The sequence below is a fragment of the Ranitomeya variabilis genome, chromosome 4 (genome assembly GCF_051348905.1).
Source record: "Ranitomeya variabilis isolate aRanVar5 chromosome 4, aRanVar5.hap1, whole genome shotgun sequence".
Classification (NCBI taxonomy): Eukaryota; Metazoa; Chordata; class Amphibia; order Anura; family Dendrobatidae; genus Ranitomeya; species Ranitomeya variabilis.
Window position 1 is genome coordinate 311,022,063 of NC_135235.1, and position 23,156 is coordinate 311,045,218.

General features: G+C 43.3%; 1 protein-coding gene across 1 annotated transcript in view; it reads left to right on the forward strand.

The window, feature by feature from the left end:
• The window catches only part of MEGF6 (multiple EGF like domains 6), a 514,242-nt gene that overhangs the window by 375,398 nt on the left and 115,688 nt on the right, over positions 1-23,156 (forward strand). Inside the window, exon 5 of the mRNA XM_077250415.1 lies at positions 11,039-11,161. Coding sequence (XP_077106530.1) covers positions 11,039-11,161 — 123 coding nt within the window. The remainder of the gene's footprint in view (positions 1-11,038; positions 11,162-23,156) is intronic.

Sequence of the window (23,156 nt, forward strand, 5' to 3'; positions counted from 1 at the left end):
CAGGTCCTGCGTGCTAATGCTTTATTTGTGAAGGGCTCAAAATGCCTCTTCGGAGTACAGAAGGTCTCCTTTTTGGGTTTTATTTTTTCTCCTTCTACTGTGGAGATGGACCCAGTCAAGGTCCAGGCTATTCATGACTGGACTCAGCCCACGTCTGTTAAGAGTCTTCAGAAGTTCTTGGGTTTTGCTAATTTTTACCGTCGTTTCATCGCTAATTTTTCTAGCGTGGTTAAACCTTTGACGGATTTGACCAAGAAGGGTTCTGATGTGACTAATTGGTCTCCTGCGGCCGTGGAGGCCTTTCGGGAGCTGAAGCACCGGTTTTCTTCAGCTCCAGTCTTATGTCAGCCAGATGTCTCTCTCCCCTTCCAGGTCGAGGTTGATGCTTCTGAGATTGGAGCAGGGGCTGTTTTGTCGCAGAGAAGCTCTGATGGCTCTGTGATGAAGCCATGTGCTTTCTTTTCAAGAAAGTTTTCGCCTGCTGAGCGGAATTATGATGTTGGTAATCGGGAGTTGTTGGCTATGAAGTGGGCATTTGAGGAGTGGCGTCATTGGCTCGAAGGAGCTAAACATCGTGTGGTGGTCTTGACTGATCACAAAAATCTGATTTACCTTGAGTCTGCCAAGCGCCTGAATTCTAGACAGGCTCGTTGGTCGTTGTTTTTCTCCCGTTTCAACTTCGTGGTCTCATACCTGCCTGGTTCGAAGAACGTGAAAGCTGATGCACTTTCTAGGAGTTTTGTGCCTGACTCTCCGGGAGTTTCTGAGCCGGCTGGTATTCTCAGAGAGGGAGTGATTTTGTCTGCCATTTCCCCAGATTTGTGACGAGTGCTGCAGAAATTTCAGGCGGATAGACCTGACCGTTGTCCACCAGAGAGACTGTTTGTCCCGGATAGATGGACCAGCAGAGTTATTTCCGAGGTTCATTCTTCGGTGTTGGCGGGTCATCCTGGGATTTTTGGTACCAGAGATTTGGTGGCTAGGTCCTTCTGGTGGCCTTCCTTGTCGCGGGATGTGCGTTCCTTTGTGCAGTCTTGTGGGATTTGTGCTCGGGCTAAGCCTTGCTGTTCTCGTGCCAGCGGTTTGCTTTTGCCTTTGCCTGTTCCGAAAAGGCCTTGGACGCACATTTCCATGGATTTTATTTCGGATCTTCCAGTATCTCAGAAAATGTCTGTCATCTGGGTGGTGTGTGATCGTTTTTCCAAGATGGTCCATTTGGTGCCCTTGCCTAAGTTGCCTTCTTCCTCCGATTTGGTTCCTCTATTTTTTCAGAATGTGGTTCGCCTGCACGGCATTCCTGAAAATATGGTGTCTGATAGAGGATCCCAGTTTGTGTCCAGGTTTTGGTGGACTTTTTGTGCTAAGATGGGCATTGATTTGTCTTTTTCGTCGGCCTTCCATCCTCAGACTAATGGCCAAACCGAGCGAACTAATCAGACGTTGGAAACTTATTTGAGATGTTTTGTTTCTGCTGATCAGGATGATTGGGTGACTTTTTTGCCATTGGCCGAGTTTGCCCTTAATAATCGGGCTAGTTCTGCTACTTTGGTTTCGCCTTTTTTCTGCAATTCTGGTTTCCATCCTCGTTTTTCCTCGGTTCAGGTTGAGCCTTCTGACTGTCCTGGGGTGGATTCTGTGGTGGATAGGTTGCAGCAGATTTGGAACCATGTGGTGGACAGTTTGAGGTTGTCACAGGAGAAGGCTCAGCGCTTTGCCAACCGCCGCCGCGGTGTGGGTCCCCGACTTCGTGTTGGGGATTTGGTGTGGCTGTCTTCTCGGTATGTTCCTATGAAGGTCTCCTCTCCTAAATTTAAGCCTCGCTTCATCGGTCCTTATAAGATCTTGGAAATCCTTAACCCGGTGTCTTTTCGTTTGGATCTCTGTTGTGAATTTGGATTCTGGGCTCCCCCGGTGGCTACTGGTGGAATTGAACTGGTGTCTTCATCTTCTCTGTTCACCTGTTCCCATCAAGATGTGGGAGTCGCTATATAACCTTGCTGCTCTGTTAGTTGCTTGCCGGTCATCAATGTTATCAGAAGCCTCTCTGTGCTTGTTCCTGCTCCTAGACAACTACTAGATAAGTTGGACTCTTGTCCATGTTTGTTTTTGCATTTTTGTTCCAGTTCACAGCTGTAGTTTCGTTACTGTGTCTGGAAAGCTCTTGTGAACAGGAATTGCCACTCTGGTGTTATGAGTTAATGCCAGAGTTTTAAAGTAATTTCTGGATGGTGTTTTTGATAGGGTTTTCAGCTGACCATGAAAGTGTCCTTTCTGTCTTCTGCTATGTAGTAAGTGGACCTCAAATTTGCTAAACCTATTTTCATACTACGTTTGTTATTTCATCTCAACTCACCGCCAATACATGTGGGGGGCCTCTGTCTCCTTTCGGGGTATTTCTCTAGAGGTGAGCTAGGACTAATATTTTCCTCTGCTAGTTTTATTTAGTCCTCCGGCTGGTGCTGGGCATCTAGAATCAACGTAGGTATGCTACCCGGCCACTGCTAGTTGTGCGTTAGGTTTAGTTCATGGTCAGCTCAGTTCCCATCTTCCAAGAGCTAGTTCCTATATATGCTTATGCTATGTTCTCTTGCCATTGAGATCATGACAGTTTGACCGGCCAACAAAGTGTTAATTGTTTGGGCTGAAGCAGGAGAAAAAGAAGTGTTGAAGGGAAATTTTTTTTTTTTTTTTTTTCCCCTCAGAGTTTTGCTGCCTAGCCCTTAATTGCTGTCTAGCTGCTTCTTACCTCCTCTTAACCCTTGAATGGCTCTGTGTCCACCTGTTTGTAATGGATCTTCAGAGTGTAACTGCAGGTTTGCATAATCTCGCCACGAAGGTACAAAATTTGCAAGATTTTGTTTGTCATGCACCTGTATCTGAGCCGAGAATTCCTTTGCCGGAATTTTTCTCGGGGAATAGATCCGGGTTTCAGAATTTTCGAAATAATTGCAAATTATTTTTGTCCCTGAAATCTCGCTCTGCCGGAGACCCTGCACAGCAGGTCAGGATTGTGATTTCCTTGCTCCGGGGCGACCCTCAAGACTGGGCTTTTTCATTGACACCAGGGGATCCTGCGTTGCTCAATGTGGATGCGTTTTTTCTGGCCTTGGGGTTGCTTTATGACGAACCTCATTTGGAGCTTCAGGCAGAAAAAACTTTGATGTCCCTATCTCAGGGGCAAGATGAAGCGGAAATTTACTGCCAAAGATTCCGTAAATGGTCTGTGCTTACTCAGTGGAATGAGTGCGCCCTGGCGGCGACTTTCAGAGAGGGTCTCTCTGATGCCATTAAGGATGTTATGGTGGGGTTCCCTGTGCCTGCGGGTCTGAATGAGTCCATGACAATGGCTATTCAGATCGATAGGCGTTTGCGGGAGCGCAAACCAGTGCACCATCTGGCGGTGTCCACTGAGAAGTCGCCAGAGAGTATGCAGTGTGATAGAATTCTGTCCCGAAGCGAGCGGCAGAATTTTAGACGGAAAAATGGGTTGTGTTTCTATTGTGGTGATTCTACTCATGTTATATCAGCATGCTCTAAGCGCACTAAAAAGCTTGATAAATCTGTTTCCATTTGCACCTTACCGTCTAAGTTTATTCTATCTGTGACCCTGATTTGTTCTTTGTCATCTATTACCACGGACGCCTATGTCGACTCTGGCGCCGCTTTGAGTCTTATGGATTGGTCTTTTGCCAAACGCTGTGGGTATGATTTAGAGCCTTTGGAGACTTCTATTCCTCTGAAGGGGATTGACTCCACCCCATTGGCTAATAATAAACCACAATACTGGACACAAGTAACTATGCGTATTAATCCGGATCACCAGGAGATTATTCGCTTTCTGGTGCTGTATAATCTACATGATGATTTGGTGCTAGGATTGCCTTGGCTGCAATCTCACAACCCAGTCCTCGACTGGAGAGCTATGTCTGTGTTGAGCTGGGGATGTAAGGGGGCTCATGGGGATGTACCTGTGGTTTCCATTTCATCATCCATTCCCTCTGAAATTCCTGAGTTCCTGTCTGACTATCGTGACGTCTTTGAAGAATCCAAGCTTGGTTCGTTACCTCCGCACCGAGAGTGCGATTGTGCCATAGATTTAATCCCGGGTAGTAAATACCCAAAGGGTCGTTTATTTAATCTGTCTGTGCCTGAACATGCTGCTATGCGAGAATATATAAAGGAGTCCTTGGAAAAGGGACATATTCGTCCATCGTCATCTCCCTTAGGAGCCGGTTTTTTCTTTGTGTCAAAAAAAGACGGCTCTTTGAGACCATGTATTGATTATCGGCTTTTGAATAAAATCACTGTTAAATATCAATACCCATTGCCGTTGCTGACTGATTTGTTTGCTCGCATAAAGGGGGCCAAGTGGTTCTCTAAGATTGATCTCCGTGGGGCGTATAATTTGGTGCGAATCAGGCAGGGGGATGAGTGGAAAACCGCATTTAATACGCCCGAGGGCCACTTTGAGTATTTAGTGATGCCTTTTGGTCTTTCTAATGCTCCGTCAGTTTTCCAGTCCTTTATGCATGATATTTTTCGCGATTATTTGGATAAATTTATGATTGTGTATCTGGATGATATTCTGATTTTTTCGGATGACTGGGACTCTCATGTCCAGCAAGTCAGGAGGGTTTTTCAGGTTTTGCGGTCTAATTCTTTGTGTGTGAAGGGTTCTAAGTGTGTTTTTGGGGTACAGAGGATTTCCTTTTTGGGATATATTTTTTCCCCCTCTTCCATTGAAATGGATCCTGTCAAGGTTCAAGCTATTTGTGATTGGACGCAGCCCTCTTCTCTTAAGAGTCTTCAGAAATTTTTGGGCTTTGCTAACTTTTATCGTCGATTTATTGCTGGTTTTTCGGATATTGCTAAACCATTGACCGATTTGACTAAGAAGGGTGCTGATGTTGCTGATTGGTCCCCTGATGCTGTGGAGGCCTTTCGGGAGCTTAAGCGCCGTTTTTCCTCTGCCCCTGTGTTGCGTCAGCCTGATGTTGCTCTACCTTTTCAGGTTGAGGTCGACGCTTCTGAGATCGGAGCTGGGGCAGTGTTGTCGCAGAAAAGTTCTGATTGCTCCGTGATGAGGCCTTGTGCCTTCTTTTCCCGTAAATTTTCGCCCGCTGAGCGGAATTATGATGTTGGGAATCGGGAGCTTTTGGCCATGAAGTGGGCTTTTGAGGAGTGGCGCCATTGGCTTGAGGGGGCCAGACATCAGGTGGTGGTATTGACTGACCACAAAAATTTGATTTATCTTGAGACCGCCAGGCGCCTGAATCCTAGACAGGCGCGCTGGTCATTATTTTTCTCTCGGTTTAATTTTGTGGTGTCATACCTACCGGGTTCTAAGAATGTTAAGGCGGATGCCCTTTCTAGGAGTTTTGAGCCTGACTCGCCTGGTAACTCTGAGCCCACAGGTATCCTTAAGGATGGAGTGGTATTGTCAGCCGTTTCTCCAGACCTGCGGCGGGCCTTGCAGGAGTTTCAGGCGGATAGACCTGATCGTTGCCCACCTGATAAACTGTTTGTTCCTGATGATTGGACCAGTAGAGTCATCTCTGAGGTTCATTCTTCTGCGTTGGCAGGTCATCCTGGCATTTTTGGTACCAGGGATTTGGTGGCAAGGTCCTTCTGGTGGCCTTCCCTGTCACGAGATGTGCGAGGCTTTGTGCAGTCTTGTGACGTTTGTGCTCGGGCCAAGCCTTGTTGTTCTCGGGCTAGTGGATTATTGTTGCCCTTGCCTATTCCTAAGAGGCCTTGGACGCACATCTCGATGGATTTTATTTCAGATCTGCCTGTTTCTCAGAAGATGTCTGTCATCTGGGTGGTGTGTGACCGTTTTTCTAAGATGGTCCATTTGGTTCCTCTGCCCAAGTTACCTTCTTCTTCCGAGTTGGTTCCTCTGTTTTTTCAAAATGTTGTTCGTTTGCATGGTATTCCTGAGAATATCGTTTCTGACAGAGGGACCCAATTCGTGTCTAGATTTTGGCGGGCATTCTGTGCTAGGATGGGCATAGATTTATCTTTTTCGTCCGCTTTCCATCCTCAGACGAATGGCCAGACCGAGCGGATTAATCAGACCCTGGAGACATATCTGAGGTGTTTTGTGTCTGCTGACCAGGATGATTGGGTTGCTTTTTTGCCATTGGCGGAGTTCGCTCTCAATAATCGGGCCAGCTCTGCCACTTTGGTGTCCCCGTTTTTCTGTAATTCGGGGTTTCATCCTCGATTTTCCTCTGGTCAGGTGGAATCTTCGGATTGTCCTGGAGTGGATGCTGTGGTGGAGAGATTGCATCAGATCTGGGGGCAGGTGGTGGACAATTTGAGGTTGTCCCAGGAGAAGACTCAGCTTTTTGCCAACCGCCACCGTCGTGTTGGTCCTCGGCTTTCTGTTGGGGATTTGGTGTGGTTGTCTTCTCGTTTTGTCCCTATGAGGGTCTCTTCTCCTAAGTTTAAGCCTCGGTTCATTGGTCCGTATAAGATATTGGAGATTCTTAACCCTGTTTCCTTCCGTTTGGACCTCCCTGCATCCTTTTCTATTCATAACGTTTTTCATCGGTCATTATTGCGCAGGTATGAGGTACCGGTTGTGCCTTCCGTTGAGCCTCCTGCTCCGGTGTTGGTTGAGGGTGAGTTGGAGTACGTTGTGGAGAAAATCTTAGACTCTCGTGTTTCCAGACGGAGACTCCAGTATCTGGTCAAGTGGAAGGGATACGGCCAGGAGGATAATTCTTGGGTGAATGCATCTGATGTTCATGCCTCCGATCTGGTTCGTGCCTTTCATAGGGCCCATCCTGATCGCCCTGGTGGTTCTGGTGAGGGTTCGGTGCCCCCTCCTTGAGGGGGGGGTACTGTTGTGAATTTGGATTCTGGGCTCCCCCGGTGGCTACTGGTGGAATTGAACTGGTGTCTTCATCTTCTCTGTTCACCTGTTCCCATCAAGATGTGGGAGTCGCTATATAACCTTGCTGCTCTGTTAGTTGCTTGCCGGTCATCAATGTTATCAGAAGCCTCTCTGTGCTTGTTCCTGCTCCTAGACAACTACTAGATAAGTTGGACTCTTGTCCATGTTTGTTTTTGCATTTTTGTTCCAGTTCACAGCTGTAGTTTCGTTACTGTGTCTGGAAAGCTCTTGTGAACAGGAATTGCCACTCTGGTGTTATGAGTTAATGCCAGAGTTTTAAAGTAATTTCTGGATGGTGTTTTTGATAGGGTTTTCAGCTGACCATGAAAGTGTCCTTTCTGTCTTCTGCTATGTAGTAAGTGGACCTCAAATTTGCTAAACCTATTTTCATACTACGTTTGTTATTTCATCTCAACTCACCGCCAATACATGTGGGGGGCCTCTGTCTCCTTTCGGGGTATTTCTCTAGAGGTGAGCTAGGACTAATATTTTCCTCTGCTAGTTTTATTTAGTCCTCCGGCTGGTGCTGGGCATCTAGAATCAACGTAGGTATGCTACCCGGCCACTGCTAGTTGTGCGTTAGGTTTAGTTCATGGTCAGCTCAGTTCCCATCTTCCAAGAGCTAGTTCCTATATATGCTTATGCTATGTTCTCTTGCCATTGAGATCATGACAGATCTCCCAGCATCGTTTGCCATTCATAATGTGTTCCATAGGTCTTTGTTGCGGAGGTATGTGGTACCTGTGGTTCCTTCTGTTTAGCCTCCTGCTCCGGTGCTGGTTGAGGGCGAATTGGAGTACGTGGTGGAGAAGATTTCGGATTCTCGTATCTCTAGACGGAGGCTTCAGTATTTGGTTAAGTGGAAGGGCTATGGTCAGGAGGATAATTCCTGGGTTGTTGCCTCTGATGTTCATGCGGCCGATTTGGTTCGTGCCTTCCACGCGGCTCATCCTGATCGCCCTGGGGGTCTTGATGAGGGTTCGGTGACCCCTCCTCAAGGGGGGGGGGGTACTGTTGTGAATTCTATTTTTGGGCTCCCTCTAGTGGTCACAAGCGGTACTGTGTAGTGTTGTCTTTCTGCAGGTTGGCTGCATCAGCTGGTTCGTTATCCTTGGTTGGTTTCCTATTTAGCTCACCTGGAGACTCAGTTCCTTGCCTGCTATCAATGTATTCAGTGCTCTTCAGATTCCTTGTGTCTACCTTGCTCCCAGTCTCTCCAAGACAAGCTAAGTTTTTGTTTGATCATTTTTTGATTATCAGTGTTCATTATGTTTTTTAGTCCAGCTCGCTAAAATGTGATTTCCTCGCTTGCTGGTTGCTCTAGGGGACTGAGTTTCTCCCCCCACACACTGAGTTGGTGTGGGGGTTCTTGAAATCTCAGAGTGGATATTTTGTAAGGGTTTTTTACTGACCGTATAGATTCCCTTTTCTATTTTCTGCTATCTAGTATTAGTGGGCCTCATTTGCTGAATCTGCTTTCACCCCTGTGTATGTGCCTTCCTCTTACCTCACCGTTATTATCTGTTGGGGGCTTCTATATCTTTGGGGATTATTTCTCTGGAGGCAAGAGAGGTCTTTCTTTCTCTCTAGGGGTAGTTAGTTCCTCAGGCTGGCTCGAGACATCTAGGATTTTTAGGCACGTTCACCGGCTACTTCTAGTGTGTTTGGATAGGTTCAGATTTGCGGTCAGTCCAGTTTGCCACCTCCCTAGAGCTTGTCCTATGTACCACTAAGGATCATAACAGGTGTCATTAATGGGCTGTAAGCCGGACGCTTCGCATCAAACATACCTGTGTGTCTGGCGTTCTACTCAAGCCTCATTTGTGTGGATTTTTTCTACTAGGCAGCCAACCCCTCCATAATCTGTTAGGTGTGTGGGTGGGTGGCTGTATCTATCAGTAGTTTGCACCCGTCCTGCCCATGCCTTTCTCGTGGGGGCCTGTTGCATCCTGCTAGTGCATTTATCATCTGACAGGTTTAAGGTAACGCTGTTTCCTTATGGTATGATGTGTATCATTTCAGCCACATTCTGACTAGATGTGCACAGCCGTATGGAGCAAGGCCGAGCACGTCTAGTTGGCACGTGACCACATGAATGCAAACTGAATACTTGCAGTGATGTGACCACCCGCTCTCGGCAGAGACATTGGAGAGTTTTGATAGTGTGCGGTGCGTGTGTGAGGTGATGGGGGATATCCTGCTGACAGTCACCCACCATTAACCTTTTGCATGTAATCTGCAGCTGCTGTTCTGTTTGAGTAGTATTGTACATAAGACTCCTGATCATAGGACTTAAAGGGAAAATCCAAGAGGCCCCATAGATTGCGGGTGGAAATGTAGATCTTAAAAAGTTTGTTCGGGAGTAAAATAATAATCACCGCCTGTTTCTAAAAACAGTTATAAAACAAAACCCGGCTGTTATAACTGTATAAGCACTCTCACATGGTTAATGTACAAACCAGAAGAGACAAACACCTGAACCCAACAGGTCCCTGTTCAGACTAGGAAAGTCCCTAATCTGACTCTGATTTGTCCCTGCCTGATCGTAGAGGTTGGCACCCTAAGTATATGCAATGGCGCCAACACTCAATGTCAACATACCCTGAATGTCTTTAGCTGCACCTTCTCTATAAACAATGTGCAACACTAAAACAGTAATAACTATAAAGTGAAATACACAAAAATCGGAGGAAAAGGCACAGGCTTAAGAACGTGTACACTGGCACATATGAAAGGCAGAAGAATATAAGAAGAACCACACAACAAATGGAATGCTTGGAAAACCCTCCAGACACAAACATAAAAGAAAGGAAAGGGTACTGGGGAGGAACACATGCAAAAAAAATAGGAAAAGCAACAGAGATTAACCTGGTAAGGCAATGCCTAGCTGAGGGGCTGGAATTTCAAACGCCATCTGTCTTAGCAAAGTTGGACAGAGACAGCACAGGCTGTGGCACCACACACAATCTGTGGATGGGGTGGTGGTGTTTTGGAACACAGTAGCCAAGTTTTTCTAATTCTGAAGTACATTTGTACTCTAGTTGGTATTGAGACAATTCCATGTAGTTGTCACACTCGGACACGGGTAAGTCCTGAGGACTACACAGCATATAAATATAATGGACAGAAAAGGAGAGGAAGGTCCTAAAGGTAGCAAGCAAGGGATGGGACACCTCCTGACACCAACCTGTGCCTGTCCCGAAGCTTCCCTAATGCCCTATGCCAGTGCTTCCCCCTGCCGTCGGCACGTGCCTGGTCCCTGACGGTCACCTCCATTCCATTGACCCTGGCTAGTGCATTGGCCGTTAAGGACGCTAGCCTCACCACTGCACATGGTAACACACAGGGAACAGACAAAAAAGGAAACTACTCAGCTCAGGGTATGCTGCTATGCTCCACAGCAGCAGAGCAAGCGGCGCCAGGTATCAGAACTCAAACAGCATCAACACCACCATCACAGTAGAGCTCCAGACCCCTAGCTGACCTGCATATAAGAACTCTACAACCGACGATCAGCTGATGGGTCATGTGACTATTTAATGTTAGATGGGAGTGGTTACCAACCAACATCAGCTGACCATCCTAAAAGAACTGCCAGCAAGAGACTGACATTAACTCTTGCTGGACCAAAAGGAAAAAACAACATTTAAATTTCAGCAGACCCAAAGCTGCGATAAATCTCTTAATGATTCGTGACAGTAGTGTAGTAGAGTCTTAGACATTTTAGGCTACATTCCCACAATGAGTTTTTCAGGAGTTTTTTTATGTTGCACATTCTCGAAAAAAACTATTGTACTTAACGGGTGCAGAAAATTTGCAACATCAAAAACTCACCAAAAGCTCATTGTGGGAACAGAGCCTTGCTGTCTAAGAGAATCTTTAGCCATGTAAGTTCTCGAGCTTGATGGAACTTGAAGAGAATGCCAGAGCTACAGTGAAAACTGACACACAAAAAATACAGAAGAGAAGAGGGAAAGCAGGTAACGGCATACTGTGCATAGTTATGCAGATATAAATTTTCATAATCACGAATAACCTTTTAAAATAATGTGTTTTCGGCTTACCATAATGAAAAGTCTCAATCCAAGTGGAATTGAAAATCAAACTTAAAATTTTGCTCCTGTTTTTATGTTCCAGATGTCAACGAATGTGAAAATGGTAACGGCGGATGTGAAGTGCAATGTTGTAACACCATTGGGAGCTTCTACTGCAAGTGTCCTGACGGTCAGAGACTAAAAGAGGATGGAAAGACCTGCCAAGGTGAGAAACACGACAGCAACTAATACACCTCGTATGTGAATGTGCCATTGAATTTATTGGAGTTTTAGTTTTGTTTAAGCAGTGAATGCTTCATCTATTTGGAACAATTTGGAAAACTTATGGAGATATGGGAAACCCATGGGCAATTTTTGTGCCACTGTAAATTAAAAACTTTGGTCCTACCTACAAGCTAAGTTTGTGACGGCTTGCTTTTTATCATGTTGAGCTATTTTTATATATACTGTTTTGGGACAATTTCTGATAACTTTTTATTGAAAAATGGGGGCGAGTCAAATTTTAGTTTTTTTAGATTTTTCTTTTTTAATTGTTTAGTTCCCATAAATAAAAAGTTATGGAGACGACTTACTGCAAGTTCTATCTATTCCAATACTATAGTATTTTAATATATAGCTGAAATTACTGTCTACTGCCCGCTGCTGTCAGTGATTGAGCGCAGAATTTTAATGGTTAATCAGCAGCATTTGGAGCTAGCTCCAGTCACGACTTATTCAGGAAAATGCCTGCTATGTTCCAGAGGCCACTCCATATGTTCTCACAATGAAAAGTGATCTCCGACTCGCTCAGCAAACACTGGAGCGATCCGTCAGGTCACAAACTACTGGAGACGGACAGTAGTGGTGGCAATAGAAGGTGAAGATGATGGCGGGTAAGTATAAGACTAGTAATTAGACGAGGAGGTTGGGCTGTGAGATGGGGCTGAACCCCGTCTAAATCTCTGTCATCGGGCACTTTGATTTTATAAATATGTTTTTTAAAACGATAATTGCTGTCATTTTCTGCCATATACAACGTCGTCGTGATACCCACATGATTGTTCCTGTCACTGAGACAATATGAGAGGAAGGTTGCATGCGAGGCTTATGTCTCCCCGTATGACACAGACCATGAACATAAAGCCCAATGTAAATACATCTTTATGAATATTTTCTGGTGAGAGAATTCTCTTCTATTGTGTCTCCGGGTGAACATGTTGGAACAGTCAGCTCTGCTGTCATTGCTCCATTCCTGTCATTTCTACAGCTTAAGCAAATGTCTCCGTAAACCCAGGAATTCGCATTCTTCGCATGACTTTGGATTTTTATAATGCAGACACCGGACCCATTTGCAGCTTGTTTTACTAGGAGATGCTCCTGACAAAGAGGAAAATGTAACAACTACATACATCTGTCTATAAAATTATTTGTAACCTAAACTCATGTGCGGCTCAGGATGTACTCATAGGGGGTTGACTATAATAAAGGGAAATAAAAGTCCTGTCCTTACTACTAAAAAAAAGTAAATGAAGCAACTTTGCACATAGTCTTAATCAAAAATCTCCTTCTGCTTTGTGTATGCCACTGCTTTTAGGATTTATGTGTTTCCACGGTAACAGACTACAGTCAGATCCTCTGTAGTCTGATCCTGTAGTCATATCACTGTCCAGTCGCCCCATGTTTCTTGCTTACCTGCCAAATGAAAGCTTGTAAGATGGAAGAGACCTCAACCAATTATTGGGAGCATAGAGCGCTACAAAGAACATATGTCACTCTGGATGACTTGGCACAACCATACATTGCATAGTCTTCATTACAGCGAGCACCATGCAATGCTTCATCTCCATTTTGGTAGTGCTGCAGGAGATTTGAGCACTTGTTGCAGGGATCATGGACAGATTACAGCTGATCATTGAGGATTGAAGCAGCAGAACACCCTGAGATCTGAAAATCTTTCACTCAAAAAACCCAAAACATTTAATTTATTACAAGTTCTTAATTTTAATTTTTGTTCAGCCATTTTAGTCACAGTATATATGATTTTTGGGAAAACTGGGTGACAAAGAATTTAAGTCAAATTGTTCATTAAACAGGTGTCTGACAGACAGATGTGTCAAGGCTCCCGAGTATAATTACTGCTGTGAGGCTACTCGCTGCAGTAAGGGACCCTATAGCAGAACAGCGGAGAACTCACCGGGTAGCAAGCAGGACCTGAACCATGTGACCAAGGGGGAGTGGCCAGGGGCGGAGCCAGGCACCAGGGTGCAGGCAGGCAAATGGCGCCGGAGAGTAGTCAAACAAGCTGAGGTCAATAACCAGGGGATAAGCGAGGTGCCGGAGGGTGAGACAGAAGGATAGTCAGGTGAAAGCCGGAGGTAGAAAGCCAAGTAAGCGAATGGATAGAACACAAAGCAGGGAAGCCAAGAGGATCAAACGGATCAAATAAGGCACAAAGAGCAAACAACTCAGTATGCACACGGACCCCAGGGGGTCAGACACACAGCCAGAATGAACCTATAACTGACAGAGAATCCTAGTCCAGCATGGGTATAAATATCCCTCCCAGATCCAGAAGGAGGCCACAACAATTAACCCTGAGAGGGCAGGGCATTTACCCTGTCCAAACCATGACAAGATGACTATAAAAGGTTGTTACTTAACAAAGAAATCCCCTTCTCATTTCATGCCGTCAGCAATGGCACCACATGGAAGAGAAATGTCACAAGAACTGAGAAAGAAAATAATTTCTTTACACAAGAAAGGTGAAGGTTACAAAAAGATCACCAAAGCTTTACTTATCAGTCAGGATGCTGCAGCAAAAAGTGTAATAAAGATGGAACTGCAACCATCTCAGAGAGACCATGCAGGCTGATAACAGAAGATAACACCTAAACAGGAGCTTCTTTTGATTAGAAGGAATAAAGAAAATCGACATGCAGGTTCACTGCAGTTGGCTAAAGAAGTAGAAAGCCAAAGAGGGGTGAGTTTTTCCTGTGACACAATATGGCATACACTGCAGAAGAATGACATGCATGTGTATTGTCCACAAAGGAAACCGATGCATAAAAAAGCCACCTACAATTTAACGAGGCCCATGCTGAAATATATGAACACTAGAGATGAGCGAACTTGTTTGGAAAACTTTTGCCAATCTCAAATTTGTCAGGAACGTTGCACATTCGAATTCTTGTTCGGATTCCAGAGCATTTTTCCTAAAAATCAGTAAACTTTGGCCAAAGTTTGGTAAATCATCGAGTTCCCACTAAGTGCTCTTTCAGACGTCAGTGTTTCCGGTAGCAGCACAGGCCACAAAATGTCCCGCACACTGATGACACATGGATGACATCCACTGTCCCCCACTCTAGCTGCAGGGGACAATGTTGAGAGTTATATTAAACTGTTAACAGCGAGAGCAGGCAGCGGCTGATGGGAGTATTCATCAGCCACCGCATGTGCTATAAATAAATAAATATATAAAAAACATGACGTGGGATTCACCTGTATTTTTGATAACCAGCCAGGCAAAACTGACAGGTTTGGGCTGCAAATCTCAGCTTTAGCAAGGTTAGTTATCAAGAATAGAGGGGTCCCCACGCTGTATTTTTTAATTATTTAAATAAATAATTTAAAAAAACGGTTCGGAATCCCCCCATTTCTGACAACCAGCCAACCTAAAGCAGACAGCTGGGGGCTGGTATTTTCAGGCTGGTAAAAGGTCATGGATATTCCCCCCAGCCTAAAAATAGCAGCCTGCAGCCACCCCAGAAAAGGCGCATCTTTTAGATGCATCAATTCTGGTGCTTACAGCAAAAAGACGAGCATGGATCGCACCTTCAAAAATTCATACGTTGATCTAATGCCTCTAGGCAAAATATATTTATTATTGAACATGAGGTTCCTAGTTTAACATTCTGATCAGACTGTATGAAGCTCACTGCCACGTCAACAGCAGATCTCTCAGTGGGTCCCTATCGCCTTTAATGGAGTGGAGTCATGCTCAGACCACCGCCGAAGCGACACCAGCAGGGCGGAAGGCCTGGTGCCTCACATTACCCATGCTGTAAGACTGAGTCCCCATGAGGGTTATAGCCCGTAGCTGTCAATTTTGCCTGGCTGGTTATAAAAAAACACAGGGCAACAAACCTCAATTTTTTTTAAATTATTTATAGCGCAATTGATGGGTCAATTGATGCCCCTTTTGCTGGTGTCTGCCCCTACTCTGGAGGGATGAGACTAAGATAAATAAATGTTTTTGGAAATGATGACTTCAGAACTGTATGGCATCACAAAGGTGAAGAGTATAAAGAAAAATTCATGGCTCCTACAGTGGCTCCTACAGAGTGGCGCTCTTATGTGAGGCTGCATGGTGTCGGGGAGCTAAATTTCAGTGATGGTATCTCAAGAATGCACAGATGTACTGCTCTATCCTGAAAGAGAAGATGCTGCCATCACTCCGTGCCCTTGGTAGACGTGCACTTTTCCAAGTGGACAATAATTCAAAACACACATTTGTTGCATTTTTGAAGAAGAGGAGGGTGAAAGTGATTCTGAAATGAACTTGACCAAAGCACGTATGGGGAATACTGAAGAGACAAGTCTTCATCATCCTCCATCCAGAATCCAGGCTCTAAAAGAGGTAATTCTTGAAGAATGGAAAAAGACCAACTTGTTCATTCCGTGCCTGGTAGACTTGGTGCTGTTCTTAAATATCACGGAGGTCATACAAATACTAGATGTAGTAGTTTTTGATGTGAGGTGTATTTATCTTTGCATCATCTAATTTGAGTAAAACTGAAGATTTTGTAATGAAAGTTATATTCTTATCCTTACTTTTATGTTATGGGTTAATAAAAAATGTTCTCTGAAACTCTGTCTTGTCTAAACTTGGAAAATCGTTGTTGTTTTCAGGGAGATGTTGATTAAACTTACTTTTTAAGGGAGGTGTGCTCATTATTGTTGAGCACTGTATATCGGCGGTCATATAGGTTTCAACCCATCCTTCGCTGCCTTAGATATTGTTAAGGAAACGCTGAATAAAAGTTTTTCAAAAATTGGAACAACCTAAAACATTGATAATTGGACCAAACAAAAACTTGGAAGAAATGAAAGACCAATATTTCATTACATTTCCACAGCTGGTGACACTATTACATCCTACCCAATGGAATTTTTCCTATTCCTGATGTGGTAAAAAGCCGTACTGATGTTATTATCAGATGATGGCGCGGTTACATTCTAGTCTATGAAAAAAAGACTGTACTGACAAAGTGGTAGAAGGTGGGACTGCAAGTTACGGTATTTGACCTCCTAATTTCTACAGGAGTTCCACATTATCCATAGAGCTCCTATTGTTTCCCTTTAAATAACATATTCTGCCCATTTGCATGTCTCTCCTGATCCGGTGACTCTGTTTCGTATTAGTGCGTCATCTGACTAGTGCAACGATTATCATGGAGCACAGAGCAGCAATGGGATTGGATCCAGGTCTGCAGACCTCAGCATTCTGCTTGGCAAAGCGGGGTCTTCATGTGGTTTTATGCTGCTTCAGAAGACATTTTAAGTATTGGGAACAATTACGACTTCAATTCCAAAAATAGATTTTACATCACATTTTATAATTTTTCCAGCTTGGAAAAGGAAACATAAACAGGTTCTCCGCATGGCTTCTAACCCTCTAATTCTCCGGCTCCTTTTGATTGAGGTTCTACTGTTCTGGGTCTTGAATATTTACTTGCATTGTTTAGATTCGGGCTGTTTTGTTACAGTGTTTTTTGTCTTCGGCTTTTTTGTTTTAATTCCTAAATTGTTCCGTGTCTGCCTCCAATGTCCATATAATGATTTTATGGTCTAATTTTTCTTAACTGTGGAGCCTTCTCATAGGGGTTTATGGAAATAAAGCTTTAAGAGGATCAGTCACTTGCCATAAATGTTATTTTTTTTTAACCTCCTATAGATCTGGCACTGTTTTTGTTGCTCATACACCTCTCCATTCCTGAGGTTTGGTCCCTATTCCTTTTTTATAAATCTAAACTTATTAGCTAAGTAGGTGAGGTATTTTTCTCTTCTACATGGACTTCTTTTAGAGAACCATGCCTAGTTGACTAACAAGATTAGATTTATTCATATGAAAGAGAGGACCATATCTCAGGAAAAGAAAAGTGCAGGGCATTGCTCATATTCAAGAGAACTGCAGCATTTACAACAACTAAAAAATACATATTCATGACAAGTAGCAAGTCCTCTTTAACCCCTTTACCTCCAAGGGTGGTTTGCACGTTAATGACCAGGCCAATTTTTACTATTCTGACCACTGTCCTTTTATGAGGTTATAACTCTGGAATGCTTCAGCGGATCCCAGTGATTCTGACATTGTTTTCTCATGATACATTGTACTTCATGATAGTGGAAAAATCTCTTTGATATGACTTGCGTTTATTTGTGGAAAAAAAAGCGGAAATTTGGCAAAAATTTTGAAAATGTTGCAATTTTCCAACTTTGAATTTTCATGCCCTTAAATCACAGAGATATGCCACAGAAAATACTTAATTAGTAACATTTCCCACATGTCTACTTTACTCCAGCACAATTTTGGAATGCAGACTTTGATGGAATGGTCTGCAGGCATCATGTTGCATTTGCAGAGCCCCTGATGCATCATATTGGAAACTAAACCCCTCAAGGAACTTATCTAGATGTGTTGTGAGAACTTTGAACCCCCAAGTGTTTCACTAAAGTTTATAATGCAGAGCCGTGAAAATAAAAAATAATTTTTTCCACAAAAATTATTTTTTAGCCCCCAATTTTTTATTTTCACAAGAGTAACAGGAGAAATTTGACCCTAAAAGTTGTTGTCCAATTTGTCCTGAGTACACTGGTACCCCTTATGTGGGGGTAAACCACTGTTTGGGACAACAGCAGAGCTCGGAAGGGATGGAGCACCGTTTGACTTTTTCAACGCAGAATTGGCTGGAATTGACATCGGAAGCCATGTCGCGTTTGGAGAGCCCCTGATGTGCCTAAACAGTGGAACCCCCCAATTCTAACTCCAACCCTAACCCGAACACACCGCTTACCCTAATCCCAACCCTAACCACAACCCTAAGCCCAACACACCCCTAACCCCAACACACCTCTAACCATAATCCCAACCCTAACCATAACCCTAACCACACCCCTAACCCTGACACACCCCTAACCATAATCCCAACCCTAACCCTATTCCCAACCGTAAATGTAATCCCAACCCTAACCCTAGCTTTAGCCCCAACCCTAACCCTAACTTTAGCCCTAACCCTAACCCTAATGGGAAAATGGAAATAAATGCATTTTTTTTAATTTTATTATTTTTCCCTAACTAAGGGGGTGATAAAGGGGGATTTGATTTACTATTTATAGTGGGTTTTTATGTTTGGCAGCTGTCACACGCTAAAAGACGCTTTATATTGCAAAAAATAGTTTTTGCATCACCACATTTTGAGAGCTTTAATTTTCCATGTTTTGCCCCACAGAGTCATGTGAGGTCTTGTTTTTTGCGGGACGAGTTGACATTTTTATTGGTACCATTTTCAGGCACATGCCATTTTTTAATTATGATTTTTGTGAGGCAGAATGAACAAAAACCAGCAATTCATGAATTTCTTTGGGGGGGCGTTTATTCTGTTCCACGTGTGGTAAAATTGATAAAGCAGTTTTATTATTCAGGTTAGTGCGATTACAGCGATACCTCATTTATATAATTTTTTTACGTTTGGTGCTTTTATACAATAAAAACTATTTTATATATAAAAAAAATAATTATTTTTGCATCGCTTTATTCGGAGAGCTATAACTTTTTTATTTTTTCGCTGATGACTCTCTGTGGTGGCTCGTTTTTTGCGGGACAAGATGATATTTTCAGCGGTACCACGTTTTGTTTATATCCATCTTTTTGGTCGCGTGTTATTCCACTTTTTGTTCAGCGGAATGATGATAAAGCATTGTTTTTCTGCCTTTTTTTTTTTTCAATGGATTTCACTAAAGGGGTTAACTAGTGGGACAGTTTTAAGTTTTGTAGGTCGGGTCGTTACAGATGCGACAAAACTAAATATGTGTACTTTTATTGTTTGTTTTTTTATTTACACAAAGAAATGTATTTATTGGAAAAATATTTTTTTTTCTTTTCTTTAGGAATTTTAAAAAATATATTTTTACACATGCTAATACTTTTTTTAAAAACTTTTTCACATTGTCCCAGGAAGGGGCATCACTATATAAAGTCAGATTGCTGATCTGACACTTTGCACTGCAGTGTATCAGATCAGCGATCTGACAGGCAGTGAAGGGGGCTTGCCGGTGCCTGCTCTCAGCAGGCACTGAGAAGCCACCTCCCTGCAGGACCCGGAAGGATCCCGCGGCCATCTTGGAGCTGGGGGTCATGTTTGATCGCAGTGTTTCGGAGGTTAAAGTGCCGGGAGTGGTCCATGACCGCTCCTGGCACTTAGTGCCGAGTGTCAGCTGTGACAATAAGCTGACACCCGACCCGATCGGCCGCACACCACCCGTGTGTGCGGCCGATTGGCTATGACGGACTGTATCCCGTCCATGGTCAGAAGGGCCCCGCCCACATGGACGGGATAGTACGTCAGATGGCAGAAAGGGGTTAACCCCTTCATGACCAGAGGTATTTTCGTTTTTGCGTTTTCATTTTCTGCTCCACTTCTTCACAGAGCCATAACATTTTTTATTTTTCAGTCAAAATGGCCATGTGAGGGTTTTTTTTTTGTGGGACAAGTTGTACTTTTGAACAACACTATTGGTTTTAACAGATCATGTACTGGAAATCAGGGAAAAAAGTGCGGTGAAAGTGCAAAAAAAAGAGCAATTGCACAGTTTTGCTTTTTTTAACCATGTTCACTAAATGCTAAAACTGACCTGCCATTATGATTCCCCAGGTCATTACGAGTTCATAGACATCAAACATGTCTAGGTTCTTTTTTATTTAAGTAGTAAAAATAAAATCCTAAGTTTGGAAAAAATAAATAAATGGCGCCATTTTCTGATAGCGTTTCCATTTTTCATGATCTGGGGCTGGGTGAGGGCTTATTTTTTGCGCGCCGTCCTGACGTTTTCATTAATACCATTTTGGTGTAGATGCAATTTTTTGATTTCCCGTTATTGCATTTTATTGCAATGCAGCTGCGACCAAAAAAAACGTAATTCTGGTGTTTTGATTTTTTTTTTTGTTACACCATTTAGGGATCGGATTAAAACTTTTTTATATTGATAAATTGGATGATTCTGAATGTGGAAGTACCAAATACAGTGCCTACAAGTAGTATTCAACCCCCTGCAGATTTAGCAGGTTTAATAAGATGCAAATAAGTTAGAGCCTTCAAACTTCAAACAAGAACAGGATTTATTAACAGATGCATAAATCTTACAAACCAAAAAGTTTTGTTGCTCAGTTAAATTTTTATAAATTTTAAACATAAAAGTGTGGGTCAATTATTATTCAACCCCTAGGTTTAATATTTTGTGGAATAACCTTTGTTTACAATTACAGCTAATAATCGTCTTTTATAAGACCTGATCAGGCCGGCACAGGTCTCTGGAGTTATCTTGGCCCACTCCTCCATGCAGATCTTCTCCAAGTTATCTAGGTTCTTTGGGTGTCTCATGTGGACTTTAATCTTGAGCTCCTTCCACAAGTTTTCAATTGGGTTAAGGTCAGGAGACTGACTAGGCCACTGCAACAACTTGATTTTTTGCCTCTTGAACCAGGCCTTGGTTTTCTTGGCTGTGTGCTTTGGGTCGTTGTCTTGTTGGAAGATGAAATGACGACCCATCTTAAGATCCTTGATGGAGGAGCGGAGGTTCTTGGCCAAAATCTCCAGGTAGGCCGTGCTATCCATCTTTCCATGGATGCGGACCAGATGGCCAGGCCCCTTGGCTGAGAAACAGCCCCACAGCATGATGCTGCCACCACCATGCTTGACTGTAGGGATGGTATTCTTGGGGTCGTATGCAGTGCCATCCAGTCTCCAAACGTCATGTGTGTGGTTGGCACCAATGATCTTGATCTTGGTCTCATCAGACCAGAGAACCTTGAACCAGTCAGTCTCAGAGTCCTCCAAGTGATCATGAGCAAACTGTAGACGAGCCTTGACATGACGCTTTGAAAGTAAAGGTACCTTACGGGCTTGTCTGGAACGGAGACCATTGCGGTGGAGTACGTTACTTATGGTATTGACTGAAACCAATGTCCCCACTGCCATGAGATCTTCCCGGAGCTCCTTCCTTGTTGTCCTTGGGTTAGCCTTGACTCTTCGGACAAGCCTGGCCTCGGCACGGGAGGAAACTTTCAAAGGCTGTCCAGGCCGTGGAAGGCTAACAGTAGTTCCATAAGCCTTCCACTTCCGGATGATGCTCCCAACAGTGGAGACAGGTAGGCCTAACTCCTTGGAAAGGGTTTTGTACCCCTTGCCAGCCTTGTGACCCTCCACGATCTTGTCTCTGATGGCCTTGGAATGCTCCTTTGTCTTTCCCATGTTGACCATGTATGAGTGCTGTTCACAAGTTTGGGGAGGGTCTTAAATAGTCAGAAAAGGCTGGAAAAAGAGATAATTAATCCAAACATGTGAAGCTCATTGTTCTTTGTGCCTGAACGACTTCTTAATACTTTAGGGGAACCAAACAGAATTCTCGTGGGTTGAGGGGTTGAATAATAAATGACCCTCTGAAAAGACTTTTCACAATTTAAAAAAAAAACAAAACAAAGAAATAACATTCTTTTTTGCTGCAGTGCATTTCACACTTCCAGGCTGATCTACAGTCCAAATGTCACAATGCCAAGTTAATTCCAAATGTGTAAACCTGCTAAATCTGCAGGGGGTTGAATACTACTTGTAGGCACTGTATGTGTATGTTTGATTTTTCTTTTTATTGTTTTATTTTGAATGGGGTGAAAGGGGGGTGATTTGAACTTTTATTTATTTTTAATTTAATATTTTTAAAAACTTTTTTTTAAAATTTTTGCATACTTCAAAAGTCTCCATTGGAGACTAGAAGCTGCAGTTGTCTGATCGCCGATGGGCGGGATAAAGTACACGCTTTTCGTAAGCATGAGTTAAATGCTGCTGTCAGAGATTTACTCGTTAACAGCCGCGGGTGGATCGTGATTCCACCCGCAGCTGTTAAGGGCACATGTCAGCCTTTCAAAACTGCTAAACAACAAGACCGTTAATATGAGGCATACAGGTAGGACTAGTGTAACATTTCTATTTCCTCTATGCCTATATATATATATATATATATATATATATATATATGTATATATACGTCCCGGGGGTGACATATTCTTTTCAATTTGTTAGTTACATATGGAGATATGCCACCTTGCCTCTGTTTACAGCTGTTTTTCTGTTTGGAAGTGACTGCCAGCCTTTGATATTTGTATACTATTATTATTATTTATTCCATGGCGCTTTACAAGTGAGGAGGGGTATACATAATAAAAACAAGTACAGTAATCTTAAAGAATACAAATCACGACTTGTACAGGAGGAGAGAGGACCCTGCCCGCAAGGGCTCACAATCTACGAATGCTCAGGCTTCCTGACTGAGCAGTCCACCCATCAGCCTAGGGCGGTTTTAATCACAGCTTAATCCTACCTACAAATATAAATGTAGGCTATCGGCCTAGGAGAGTTATGATATTAGATTAGGTTTCCAGCAAAGAAGGTCGACTTGTTGATGGCTGTTGAGCACACATGAATTGGCAAATTTATGCGCTAAGTATCTACATTTGAATTTTTTTTTCCAGCAATGTAATTCCAATTTCATATATTCCATGTTTGCATTCTATAGCATTACAGAGTGCAGCTTTAATTTATTAGGATGGGTTGCAGCCTGAAATGGGAGATGGTGGCCATCTTTGATTACTTCTTGGTGAATTCCAAGAAAAAATTGGGCGAGGCAAGGCGCAGGAGAAAAAAATGCCAGATTCAGGGGAACAGTTGTGGTATGTTTCCATGGTCAGTATTGGCAGCGCTTTGGATGCAGCTCATCCCCTTTAATTGGACGCCTAAGGTACAGAACTAAGTTTTTTAATTTCATCTCATGAAGTGGGTGTGATGCTACCCCCAAATTTCTCAAGAAAAGACCCGAGCACAGCCACGTGTTATCCAAATTCTGTCAAGTATATATATATGTTCAATGTTTAAATGTAAGGGACATATATATAT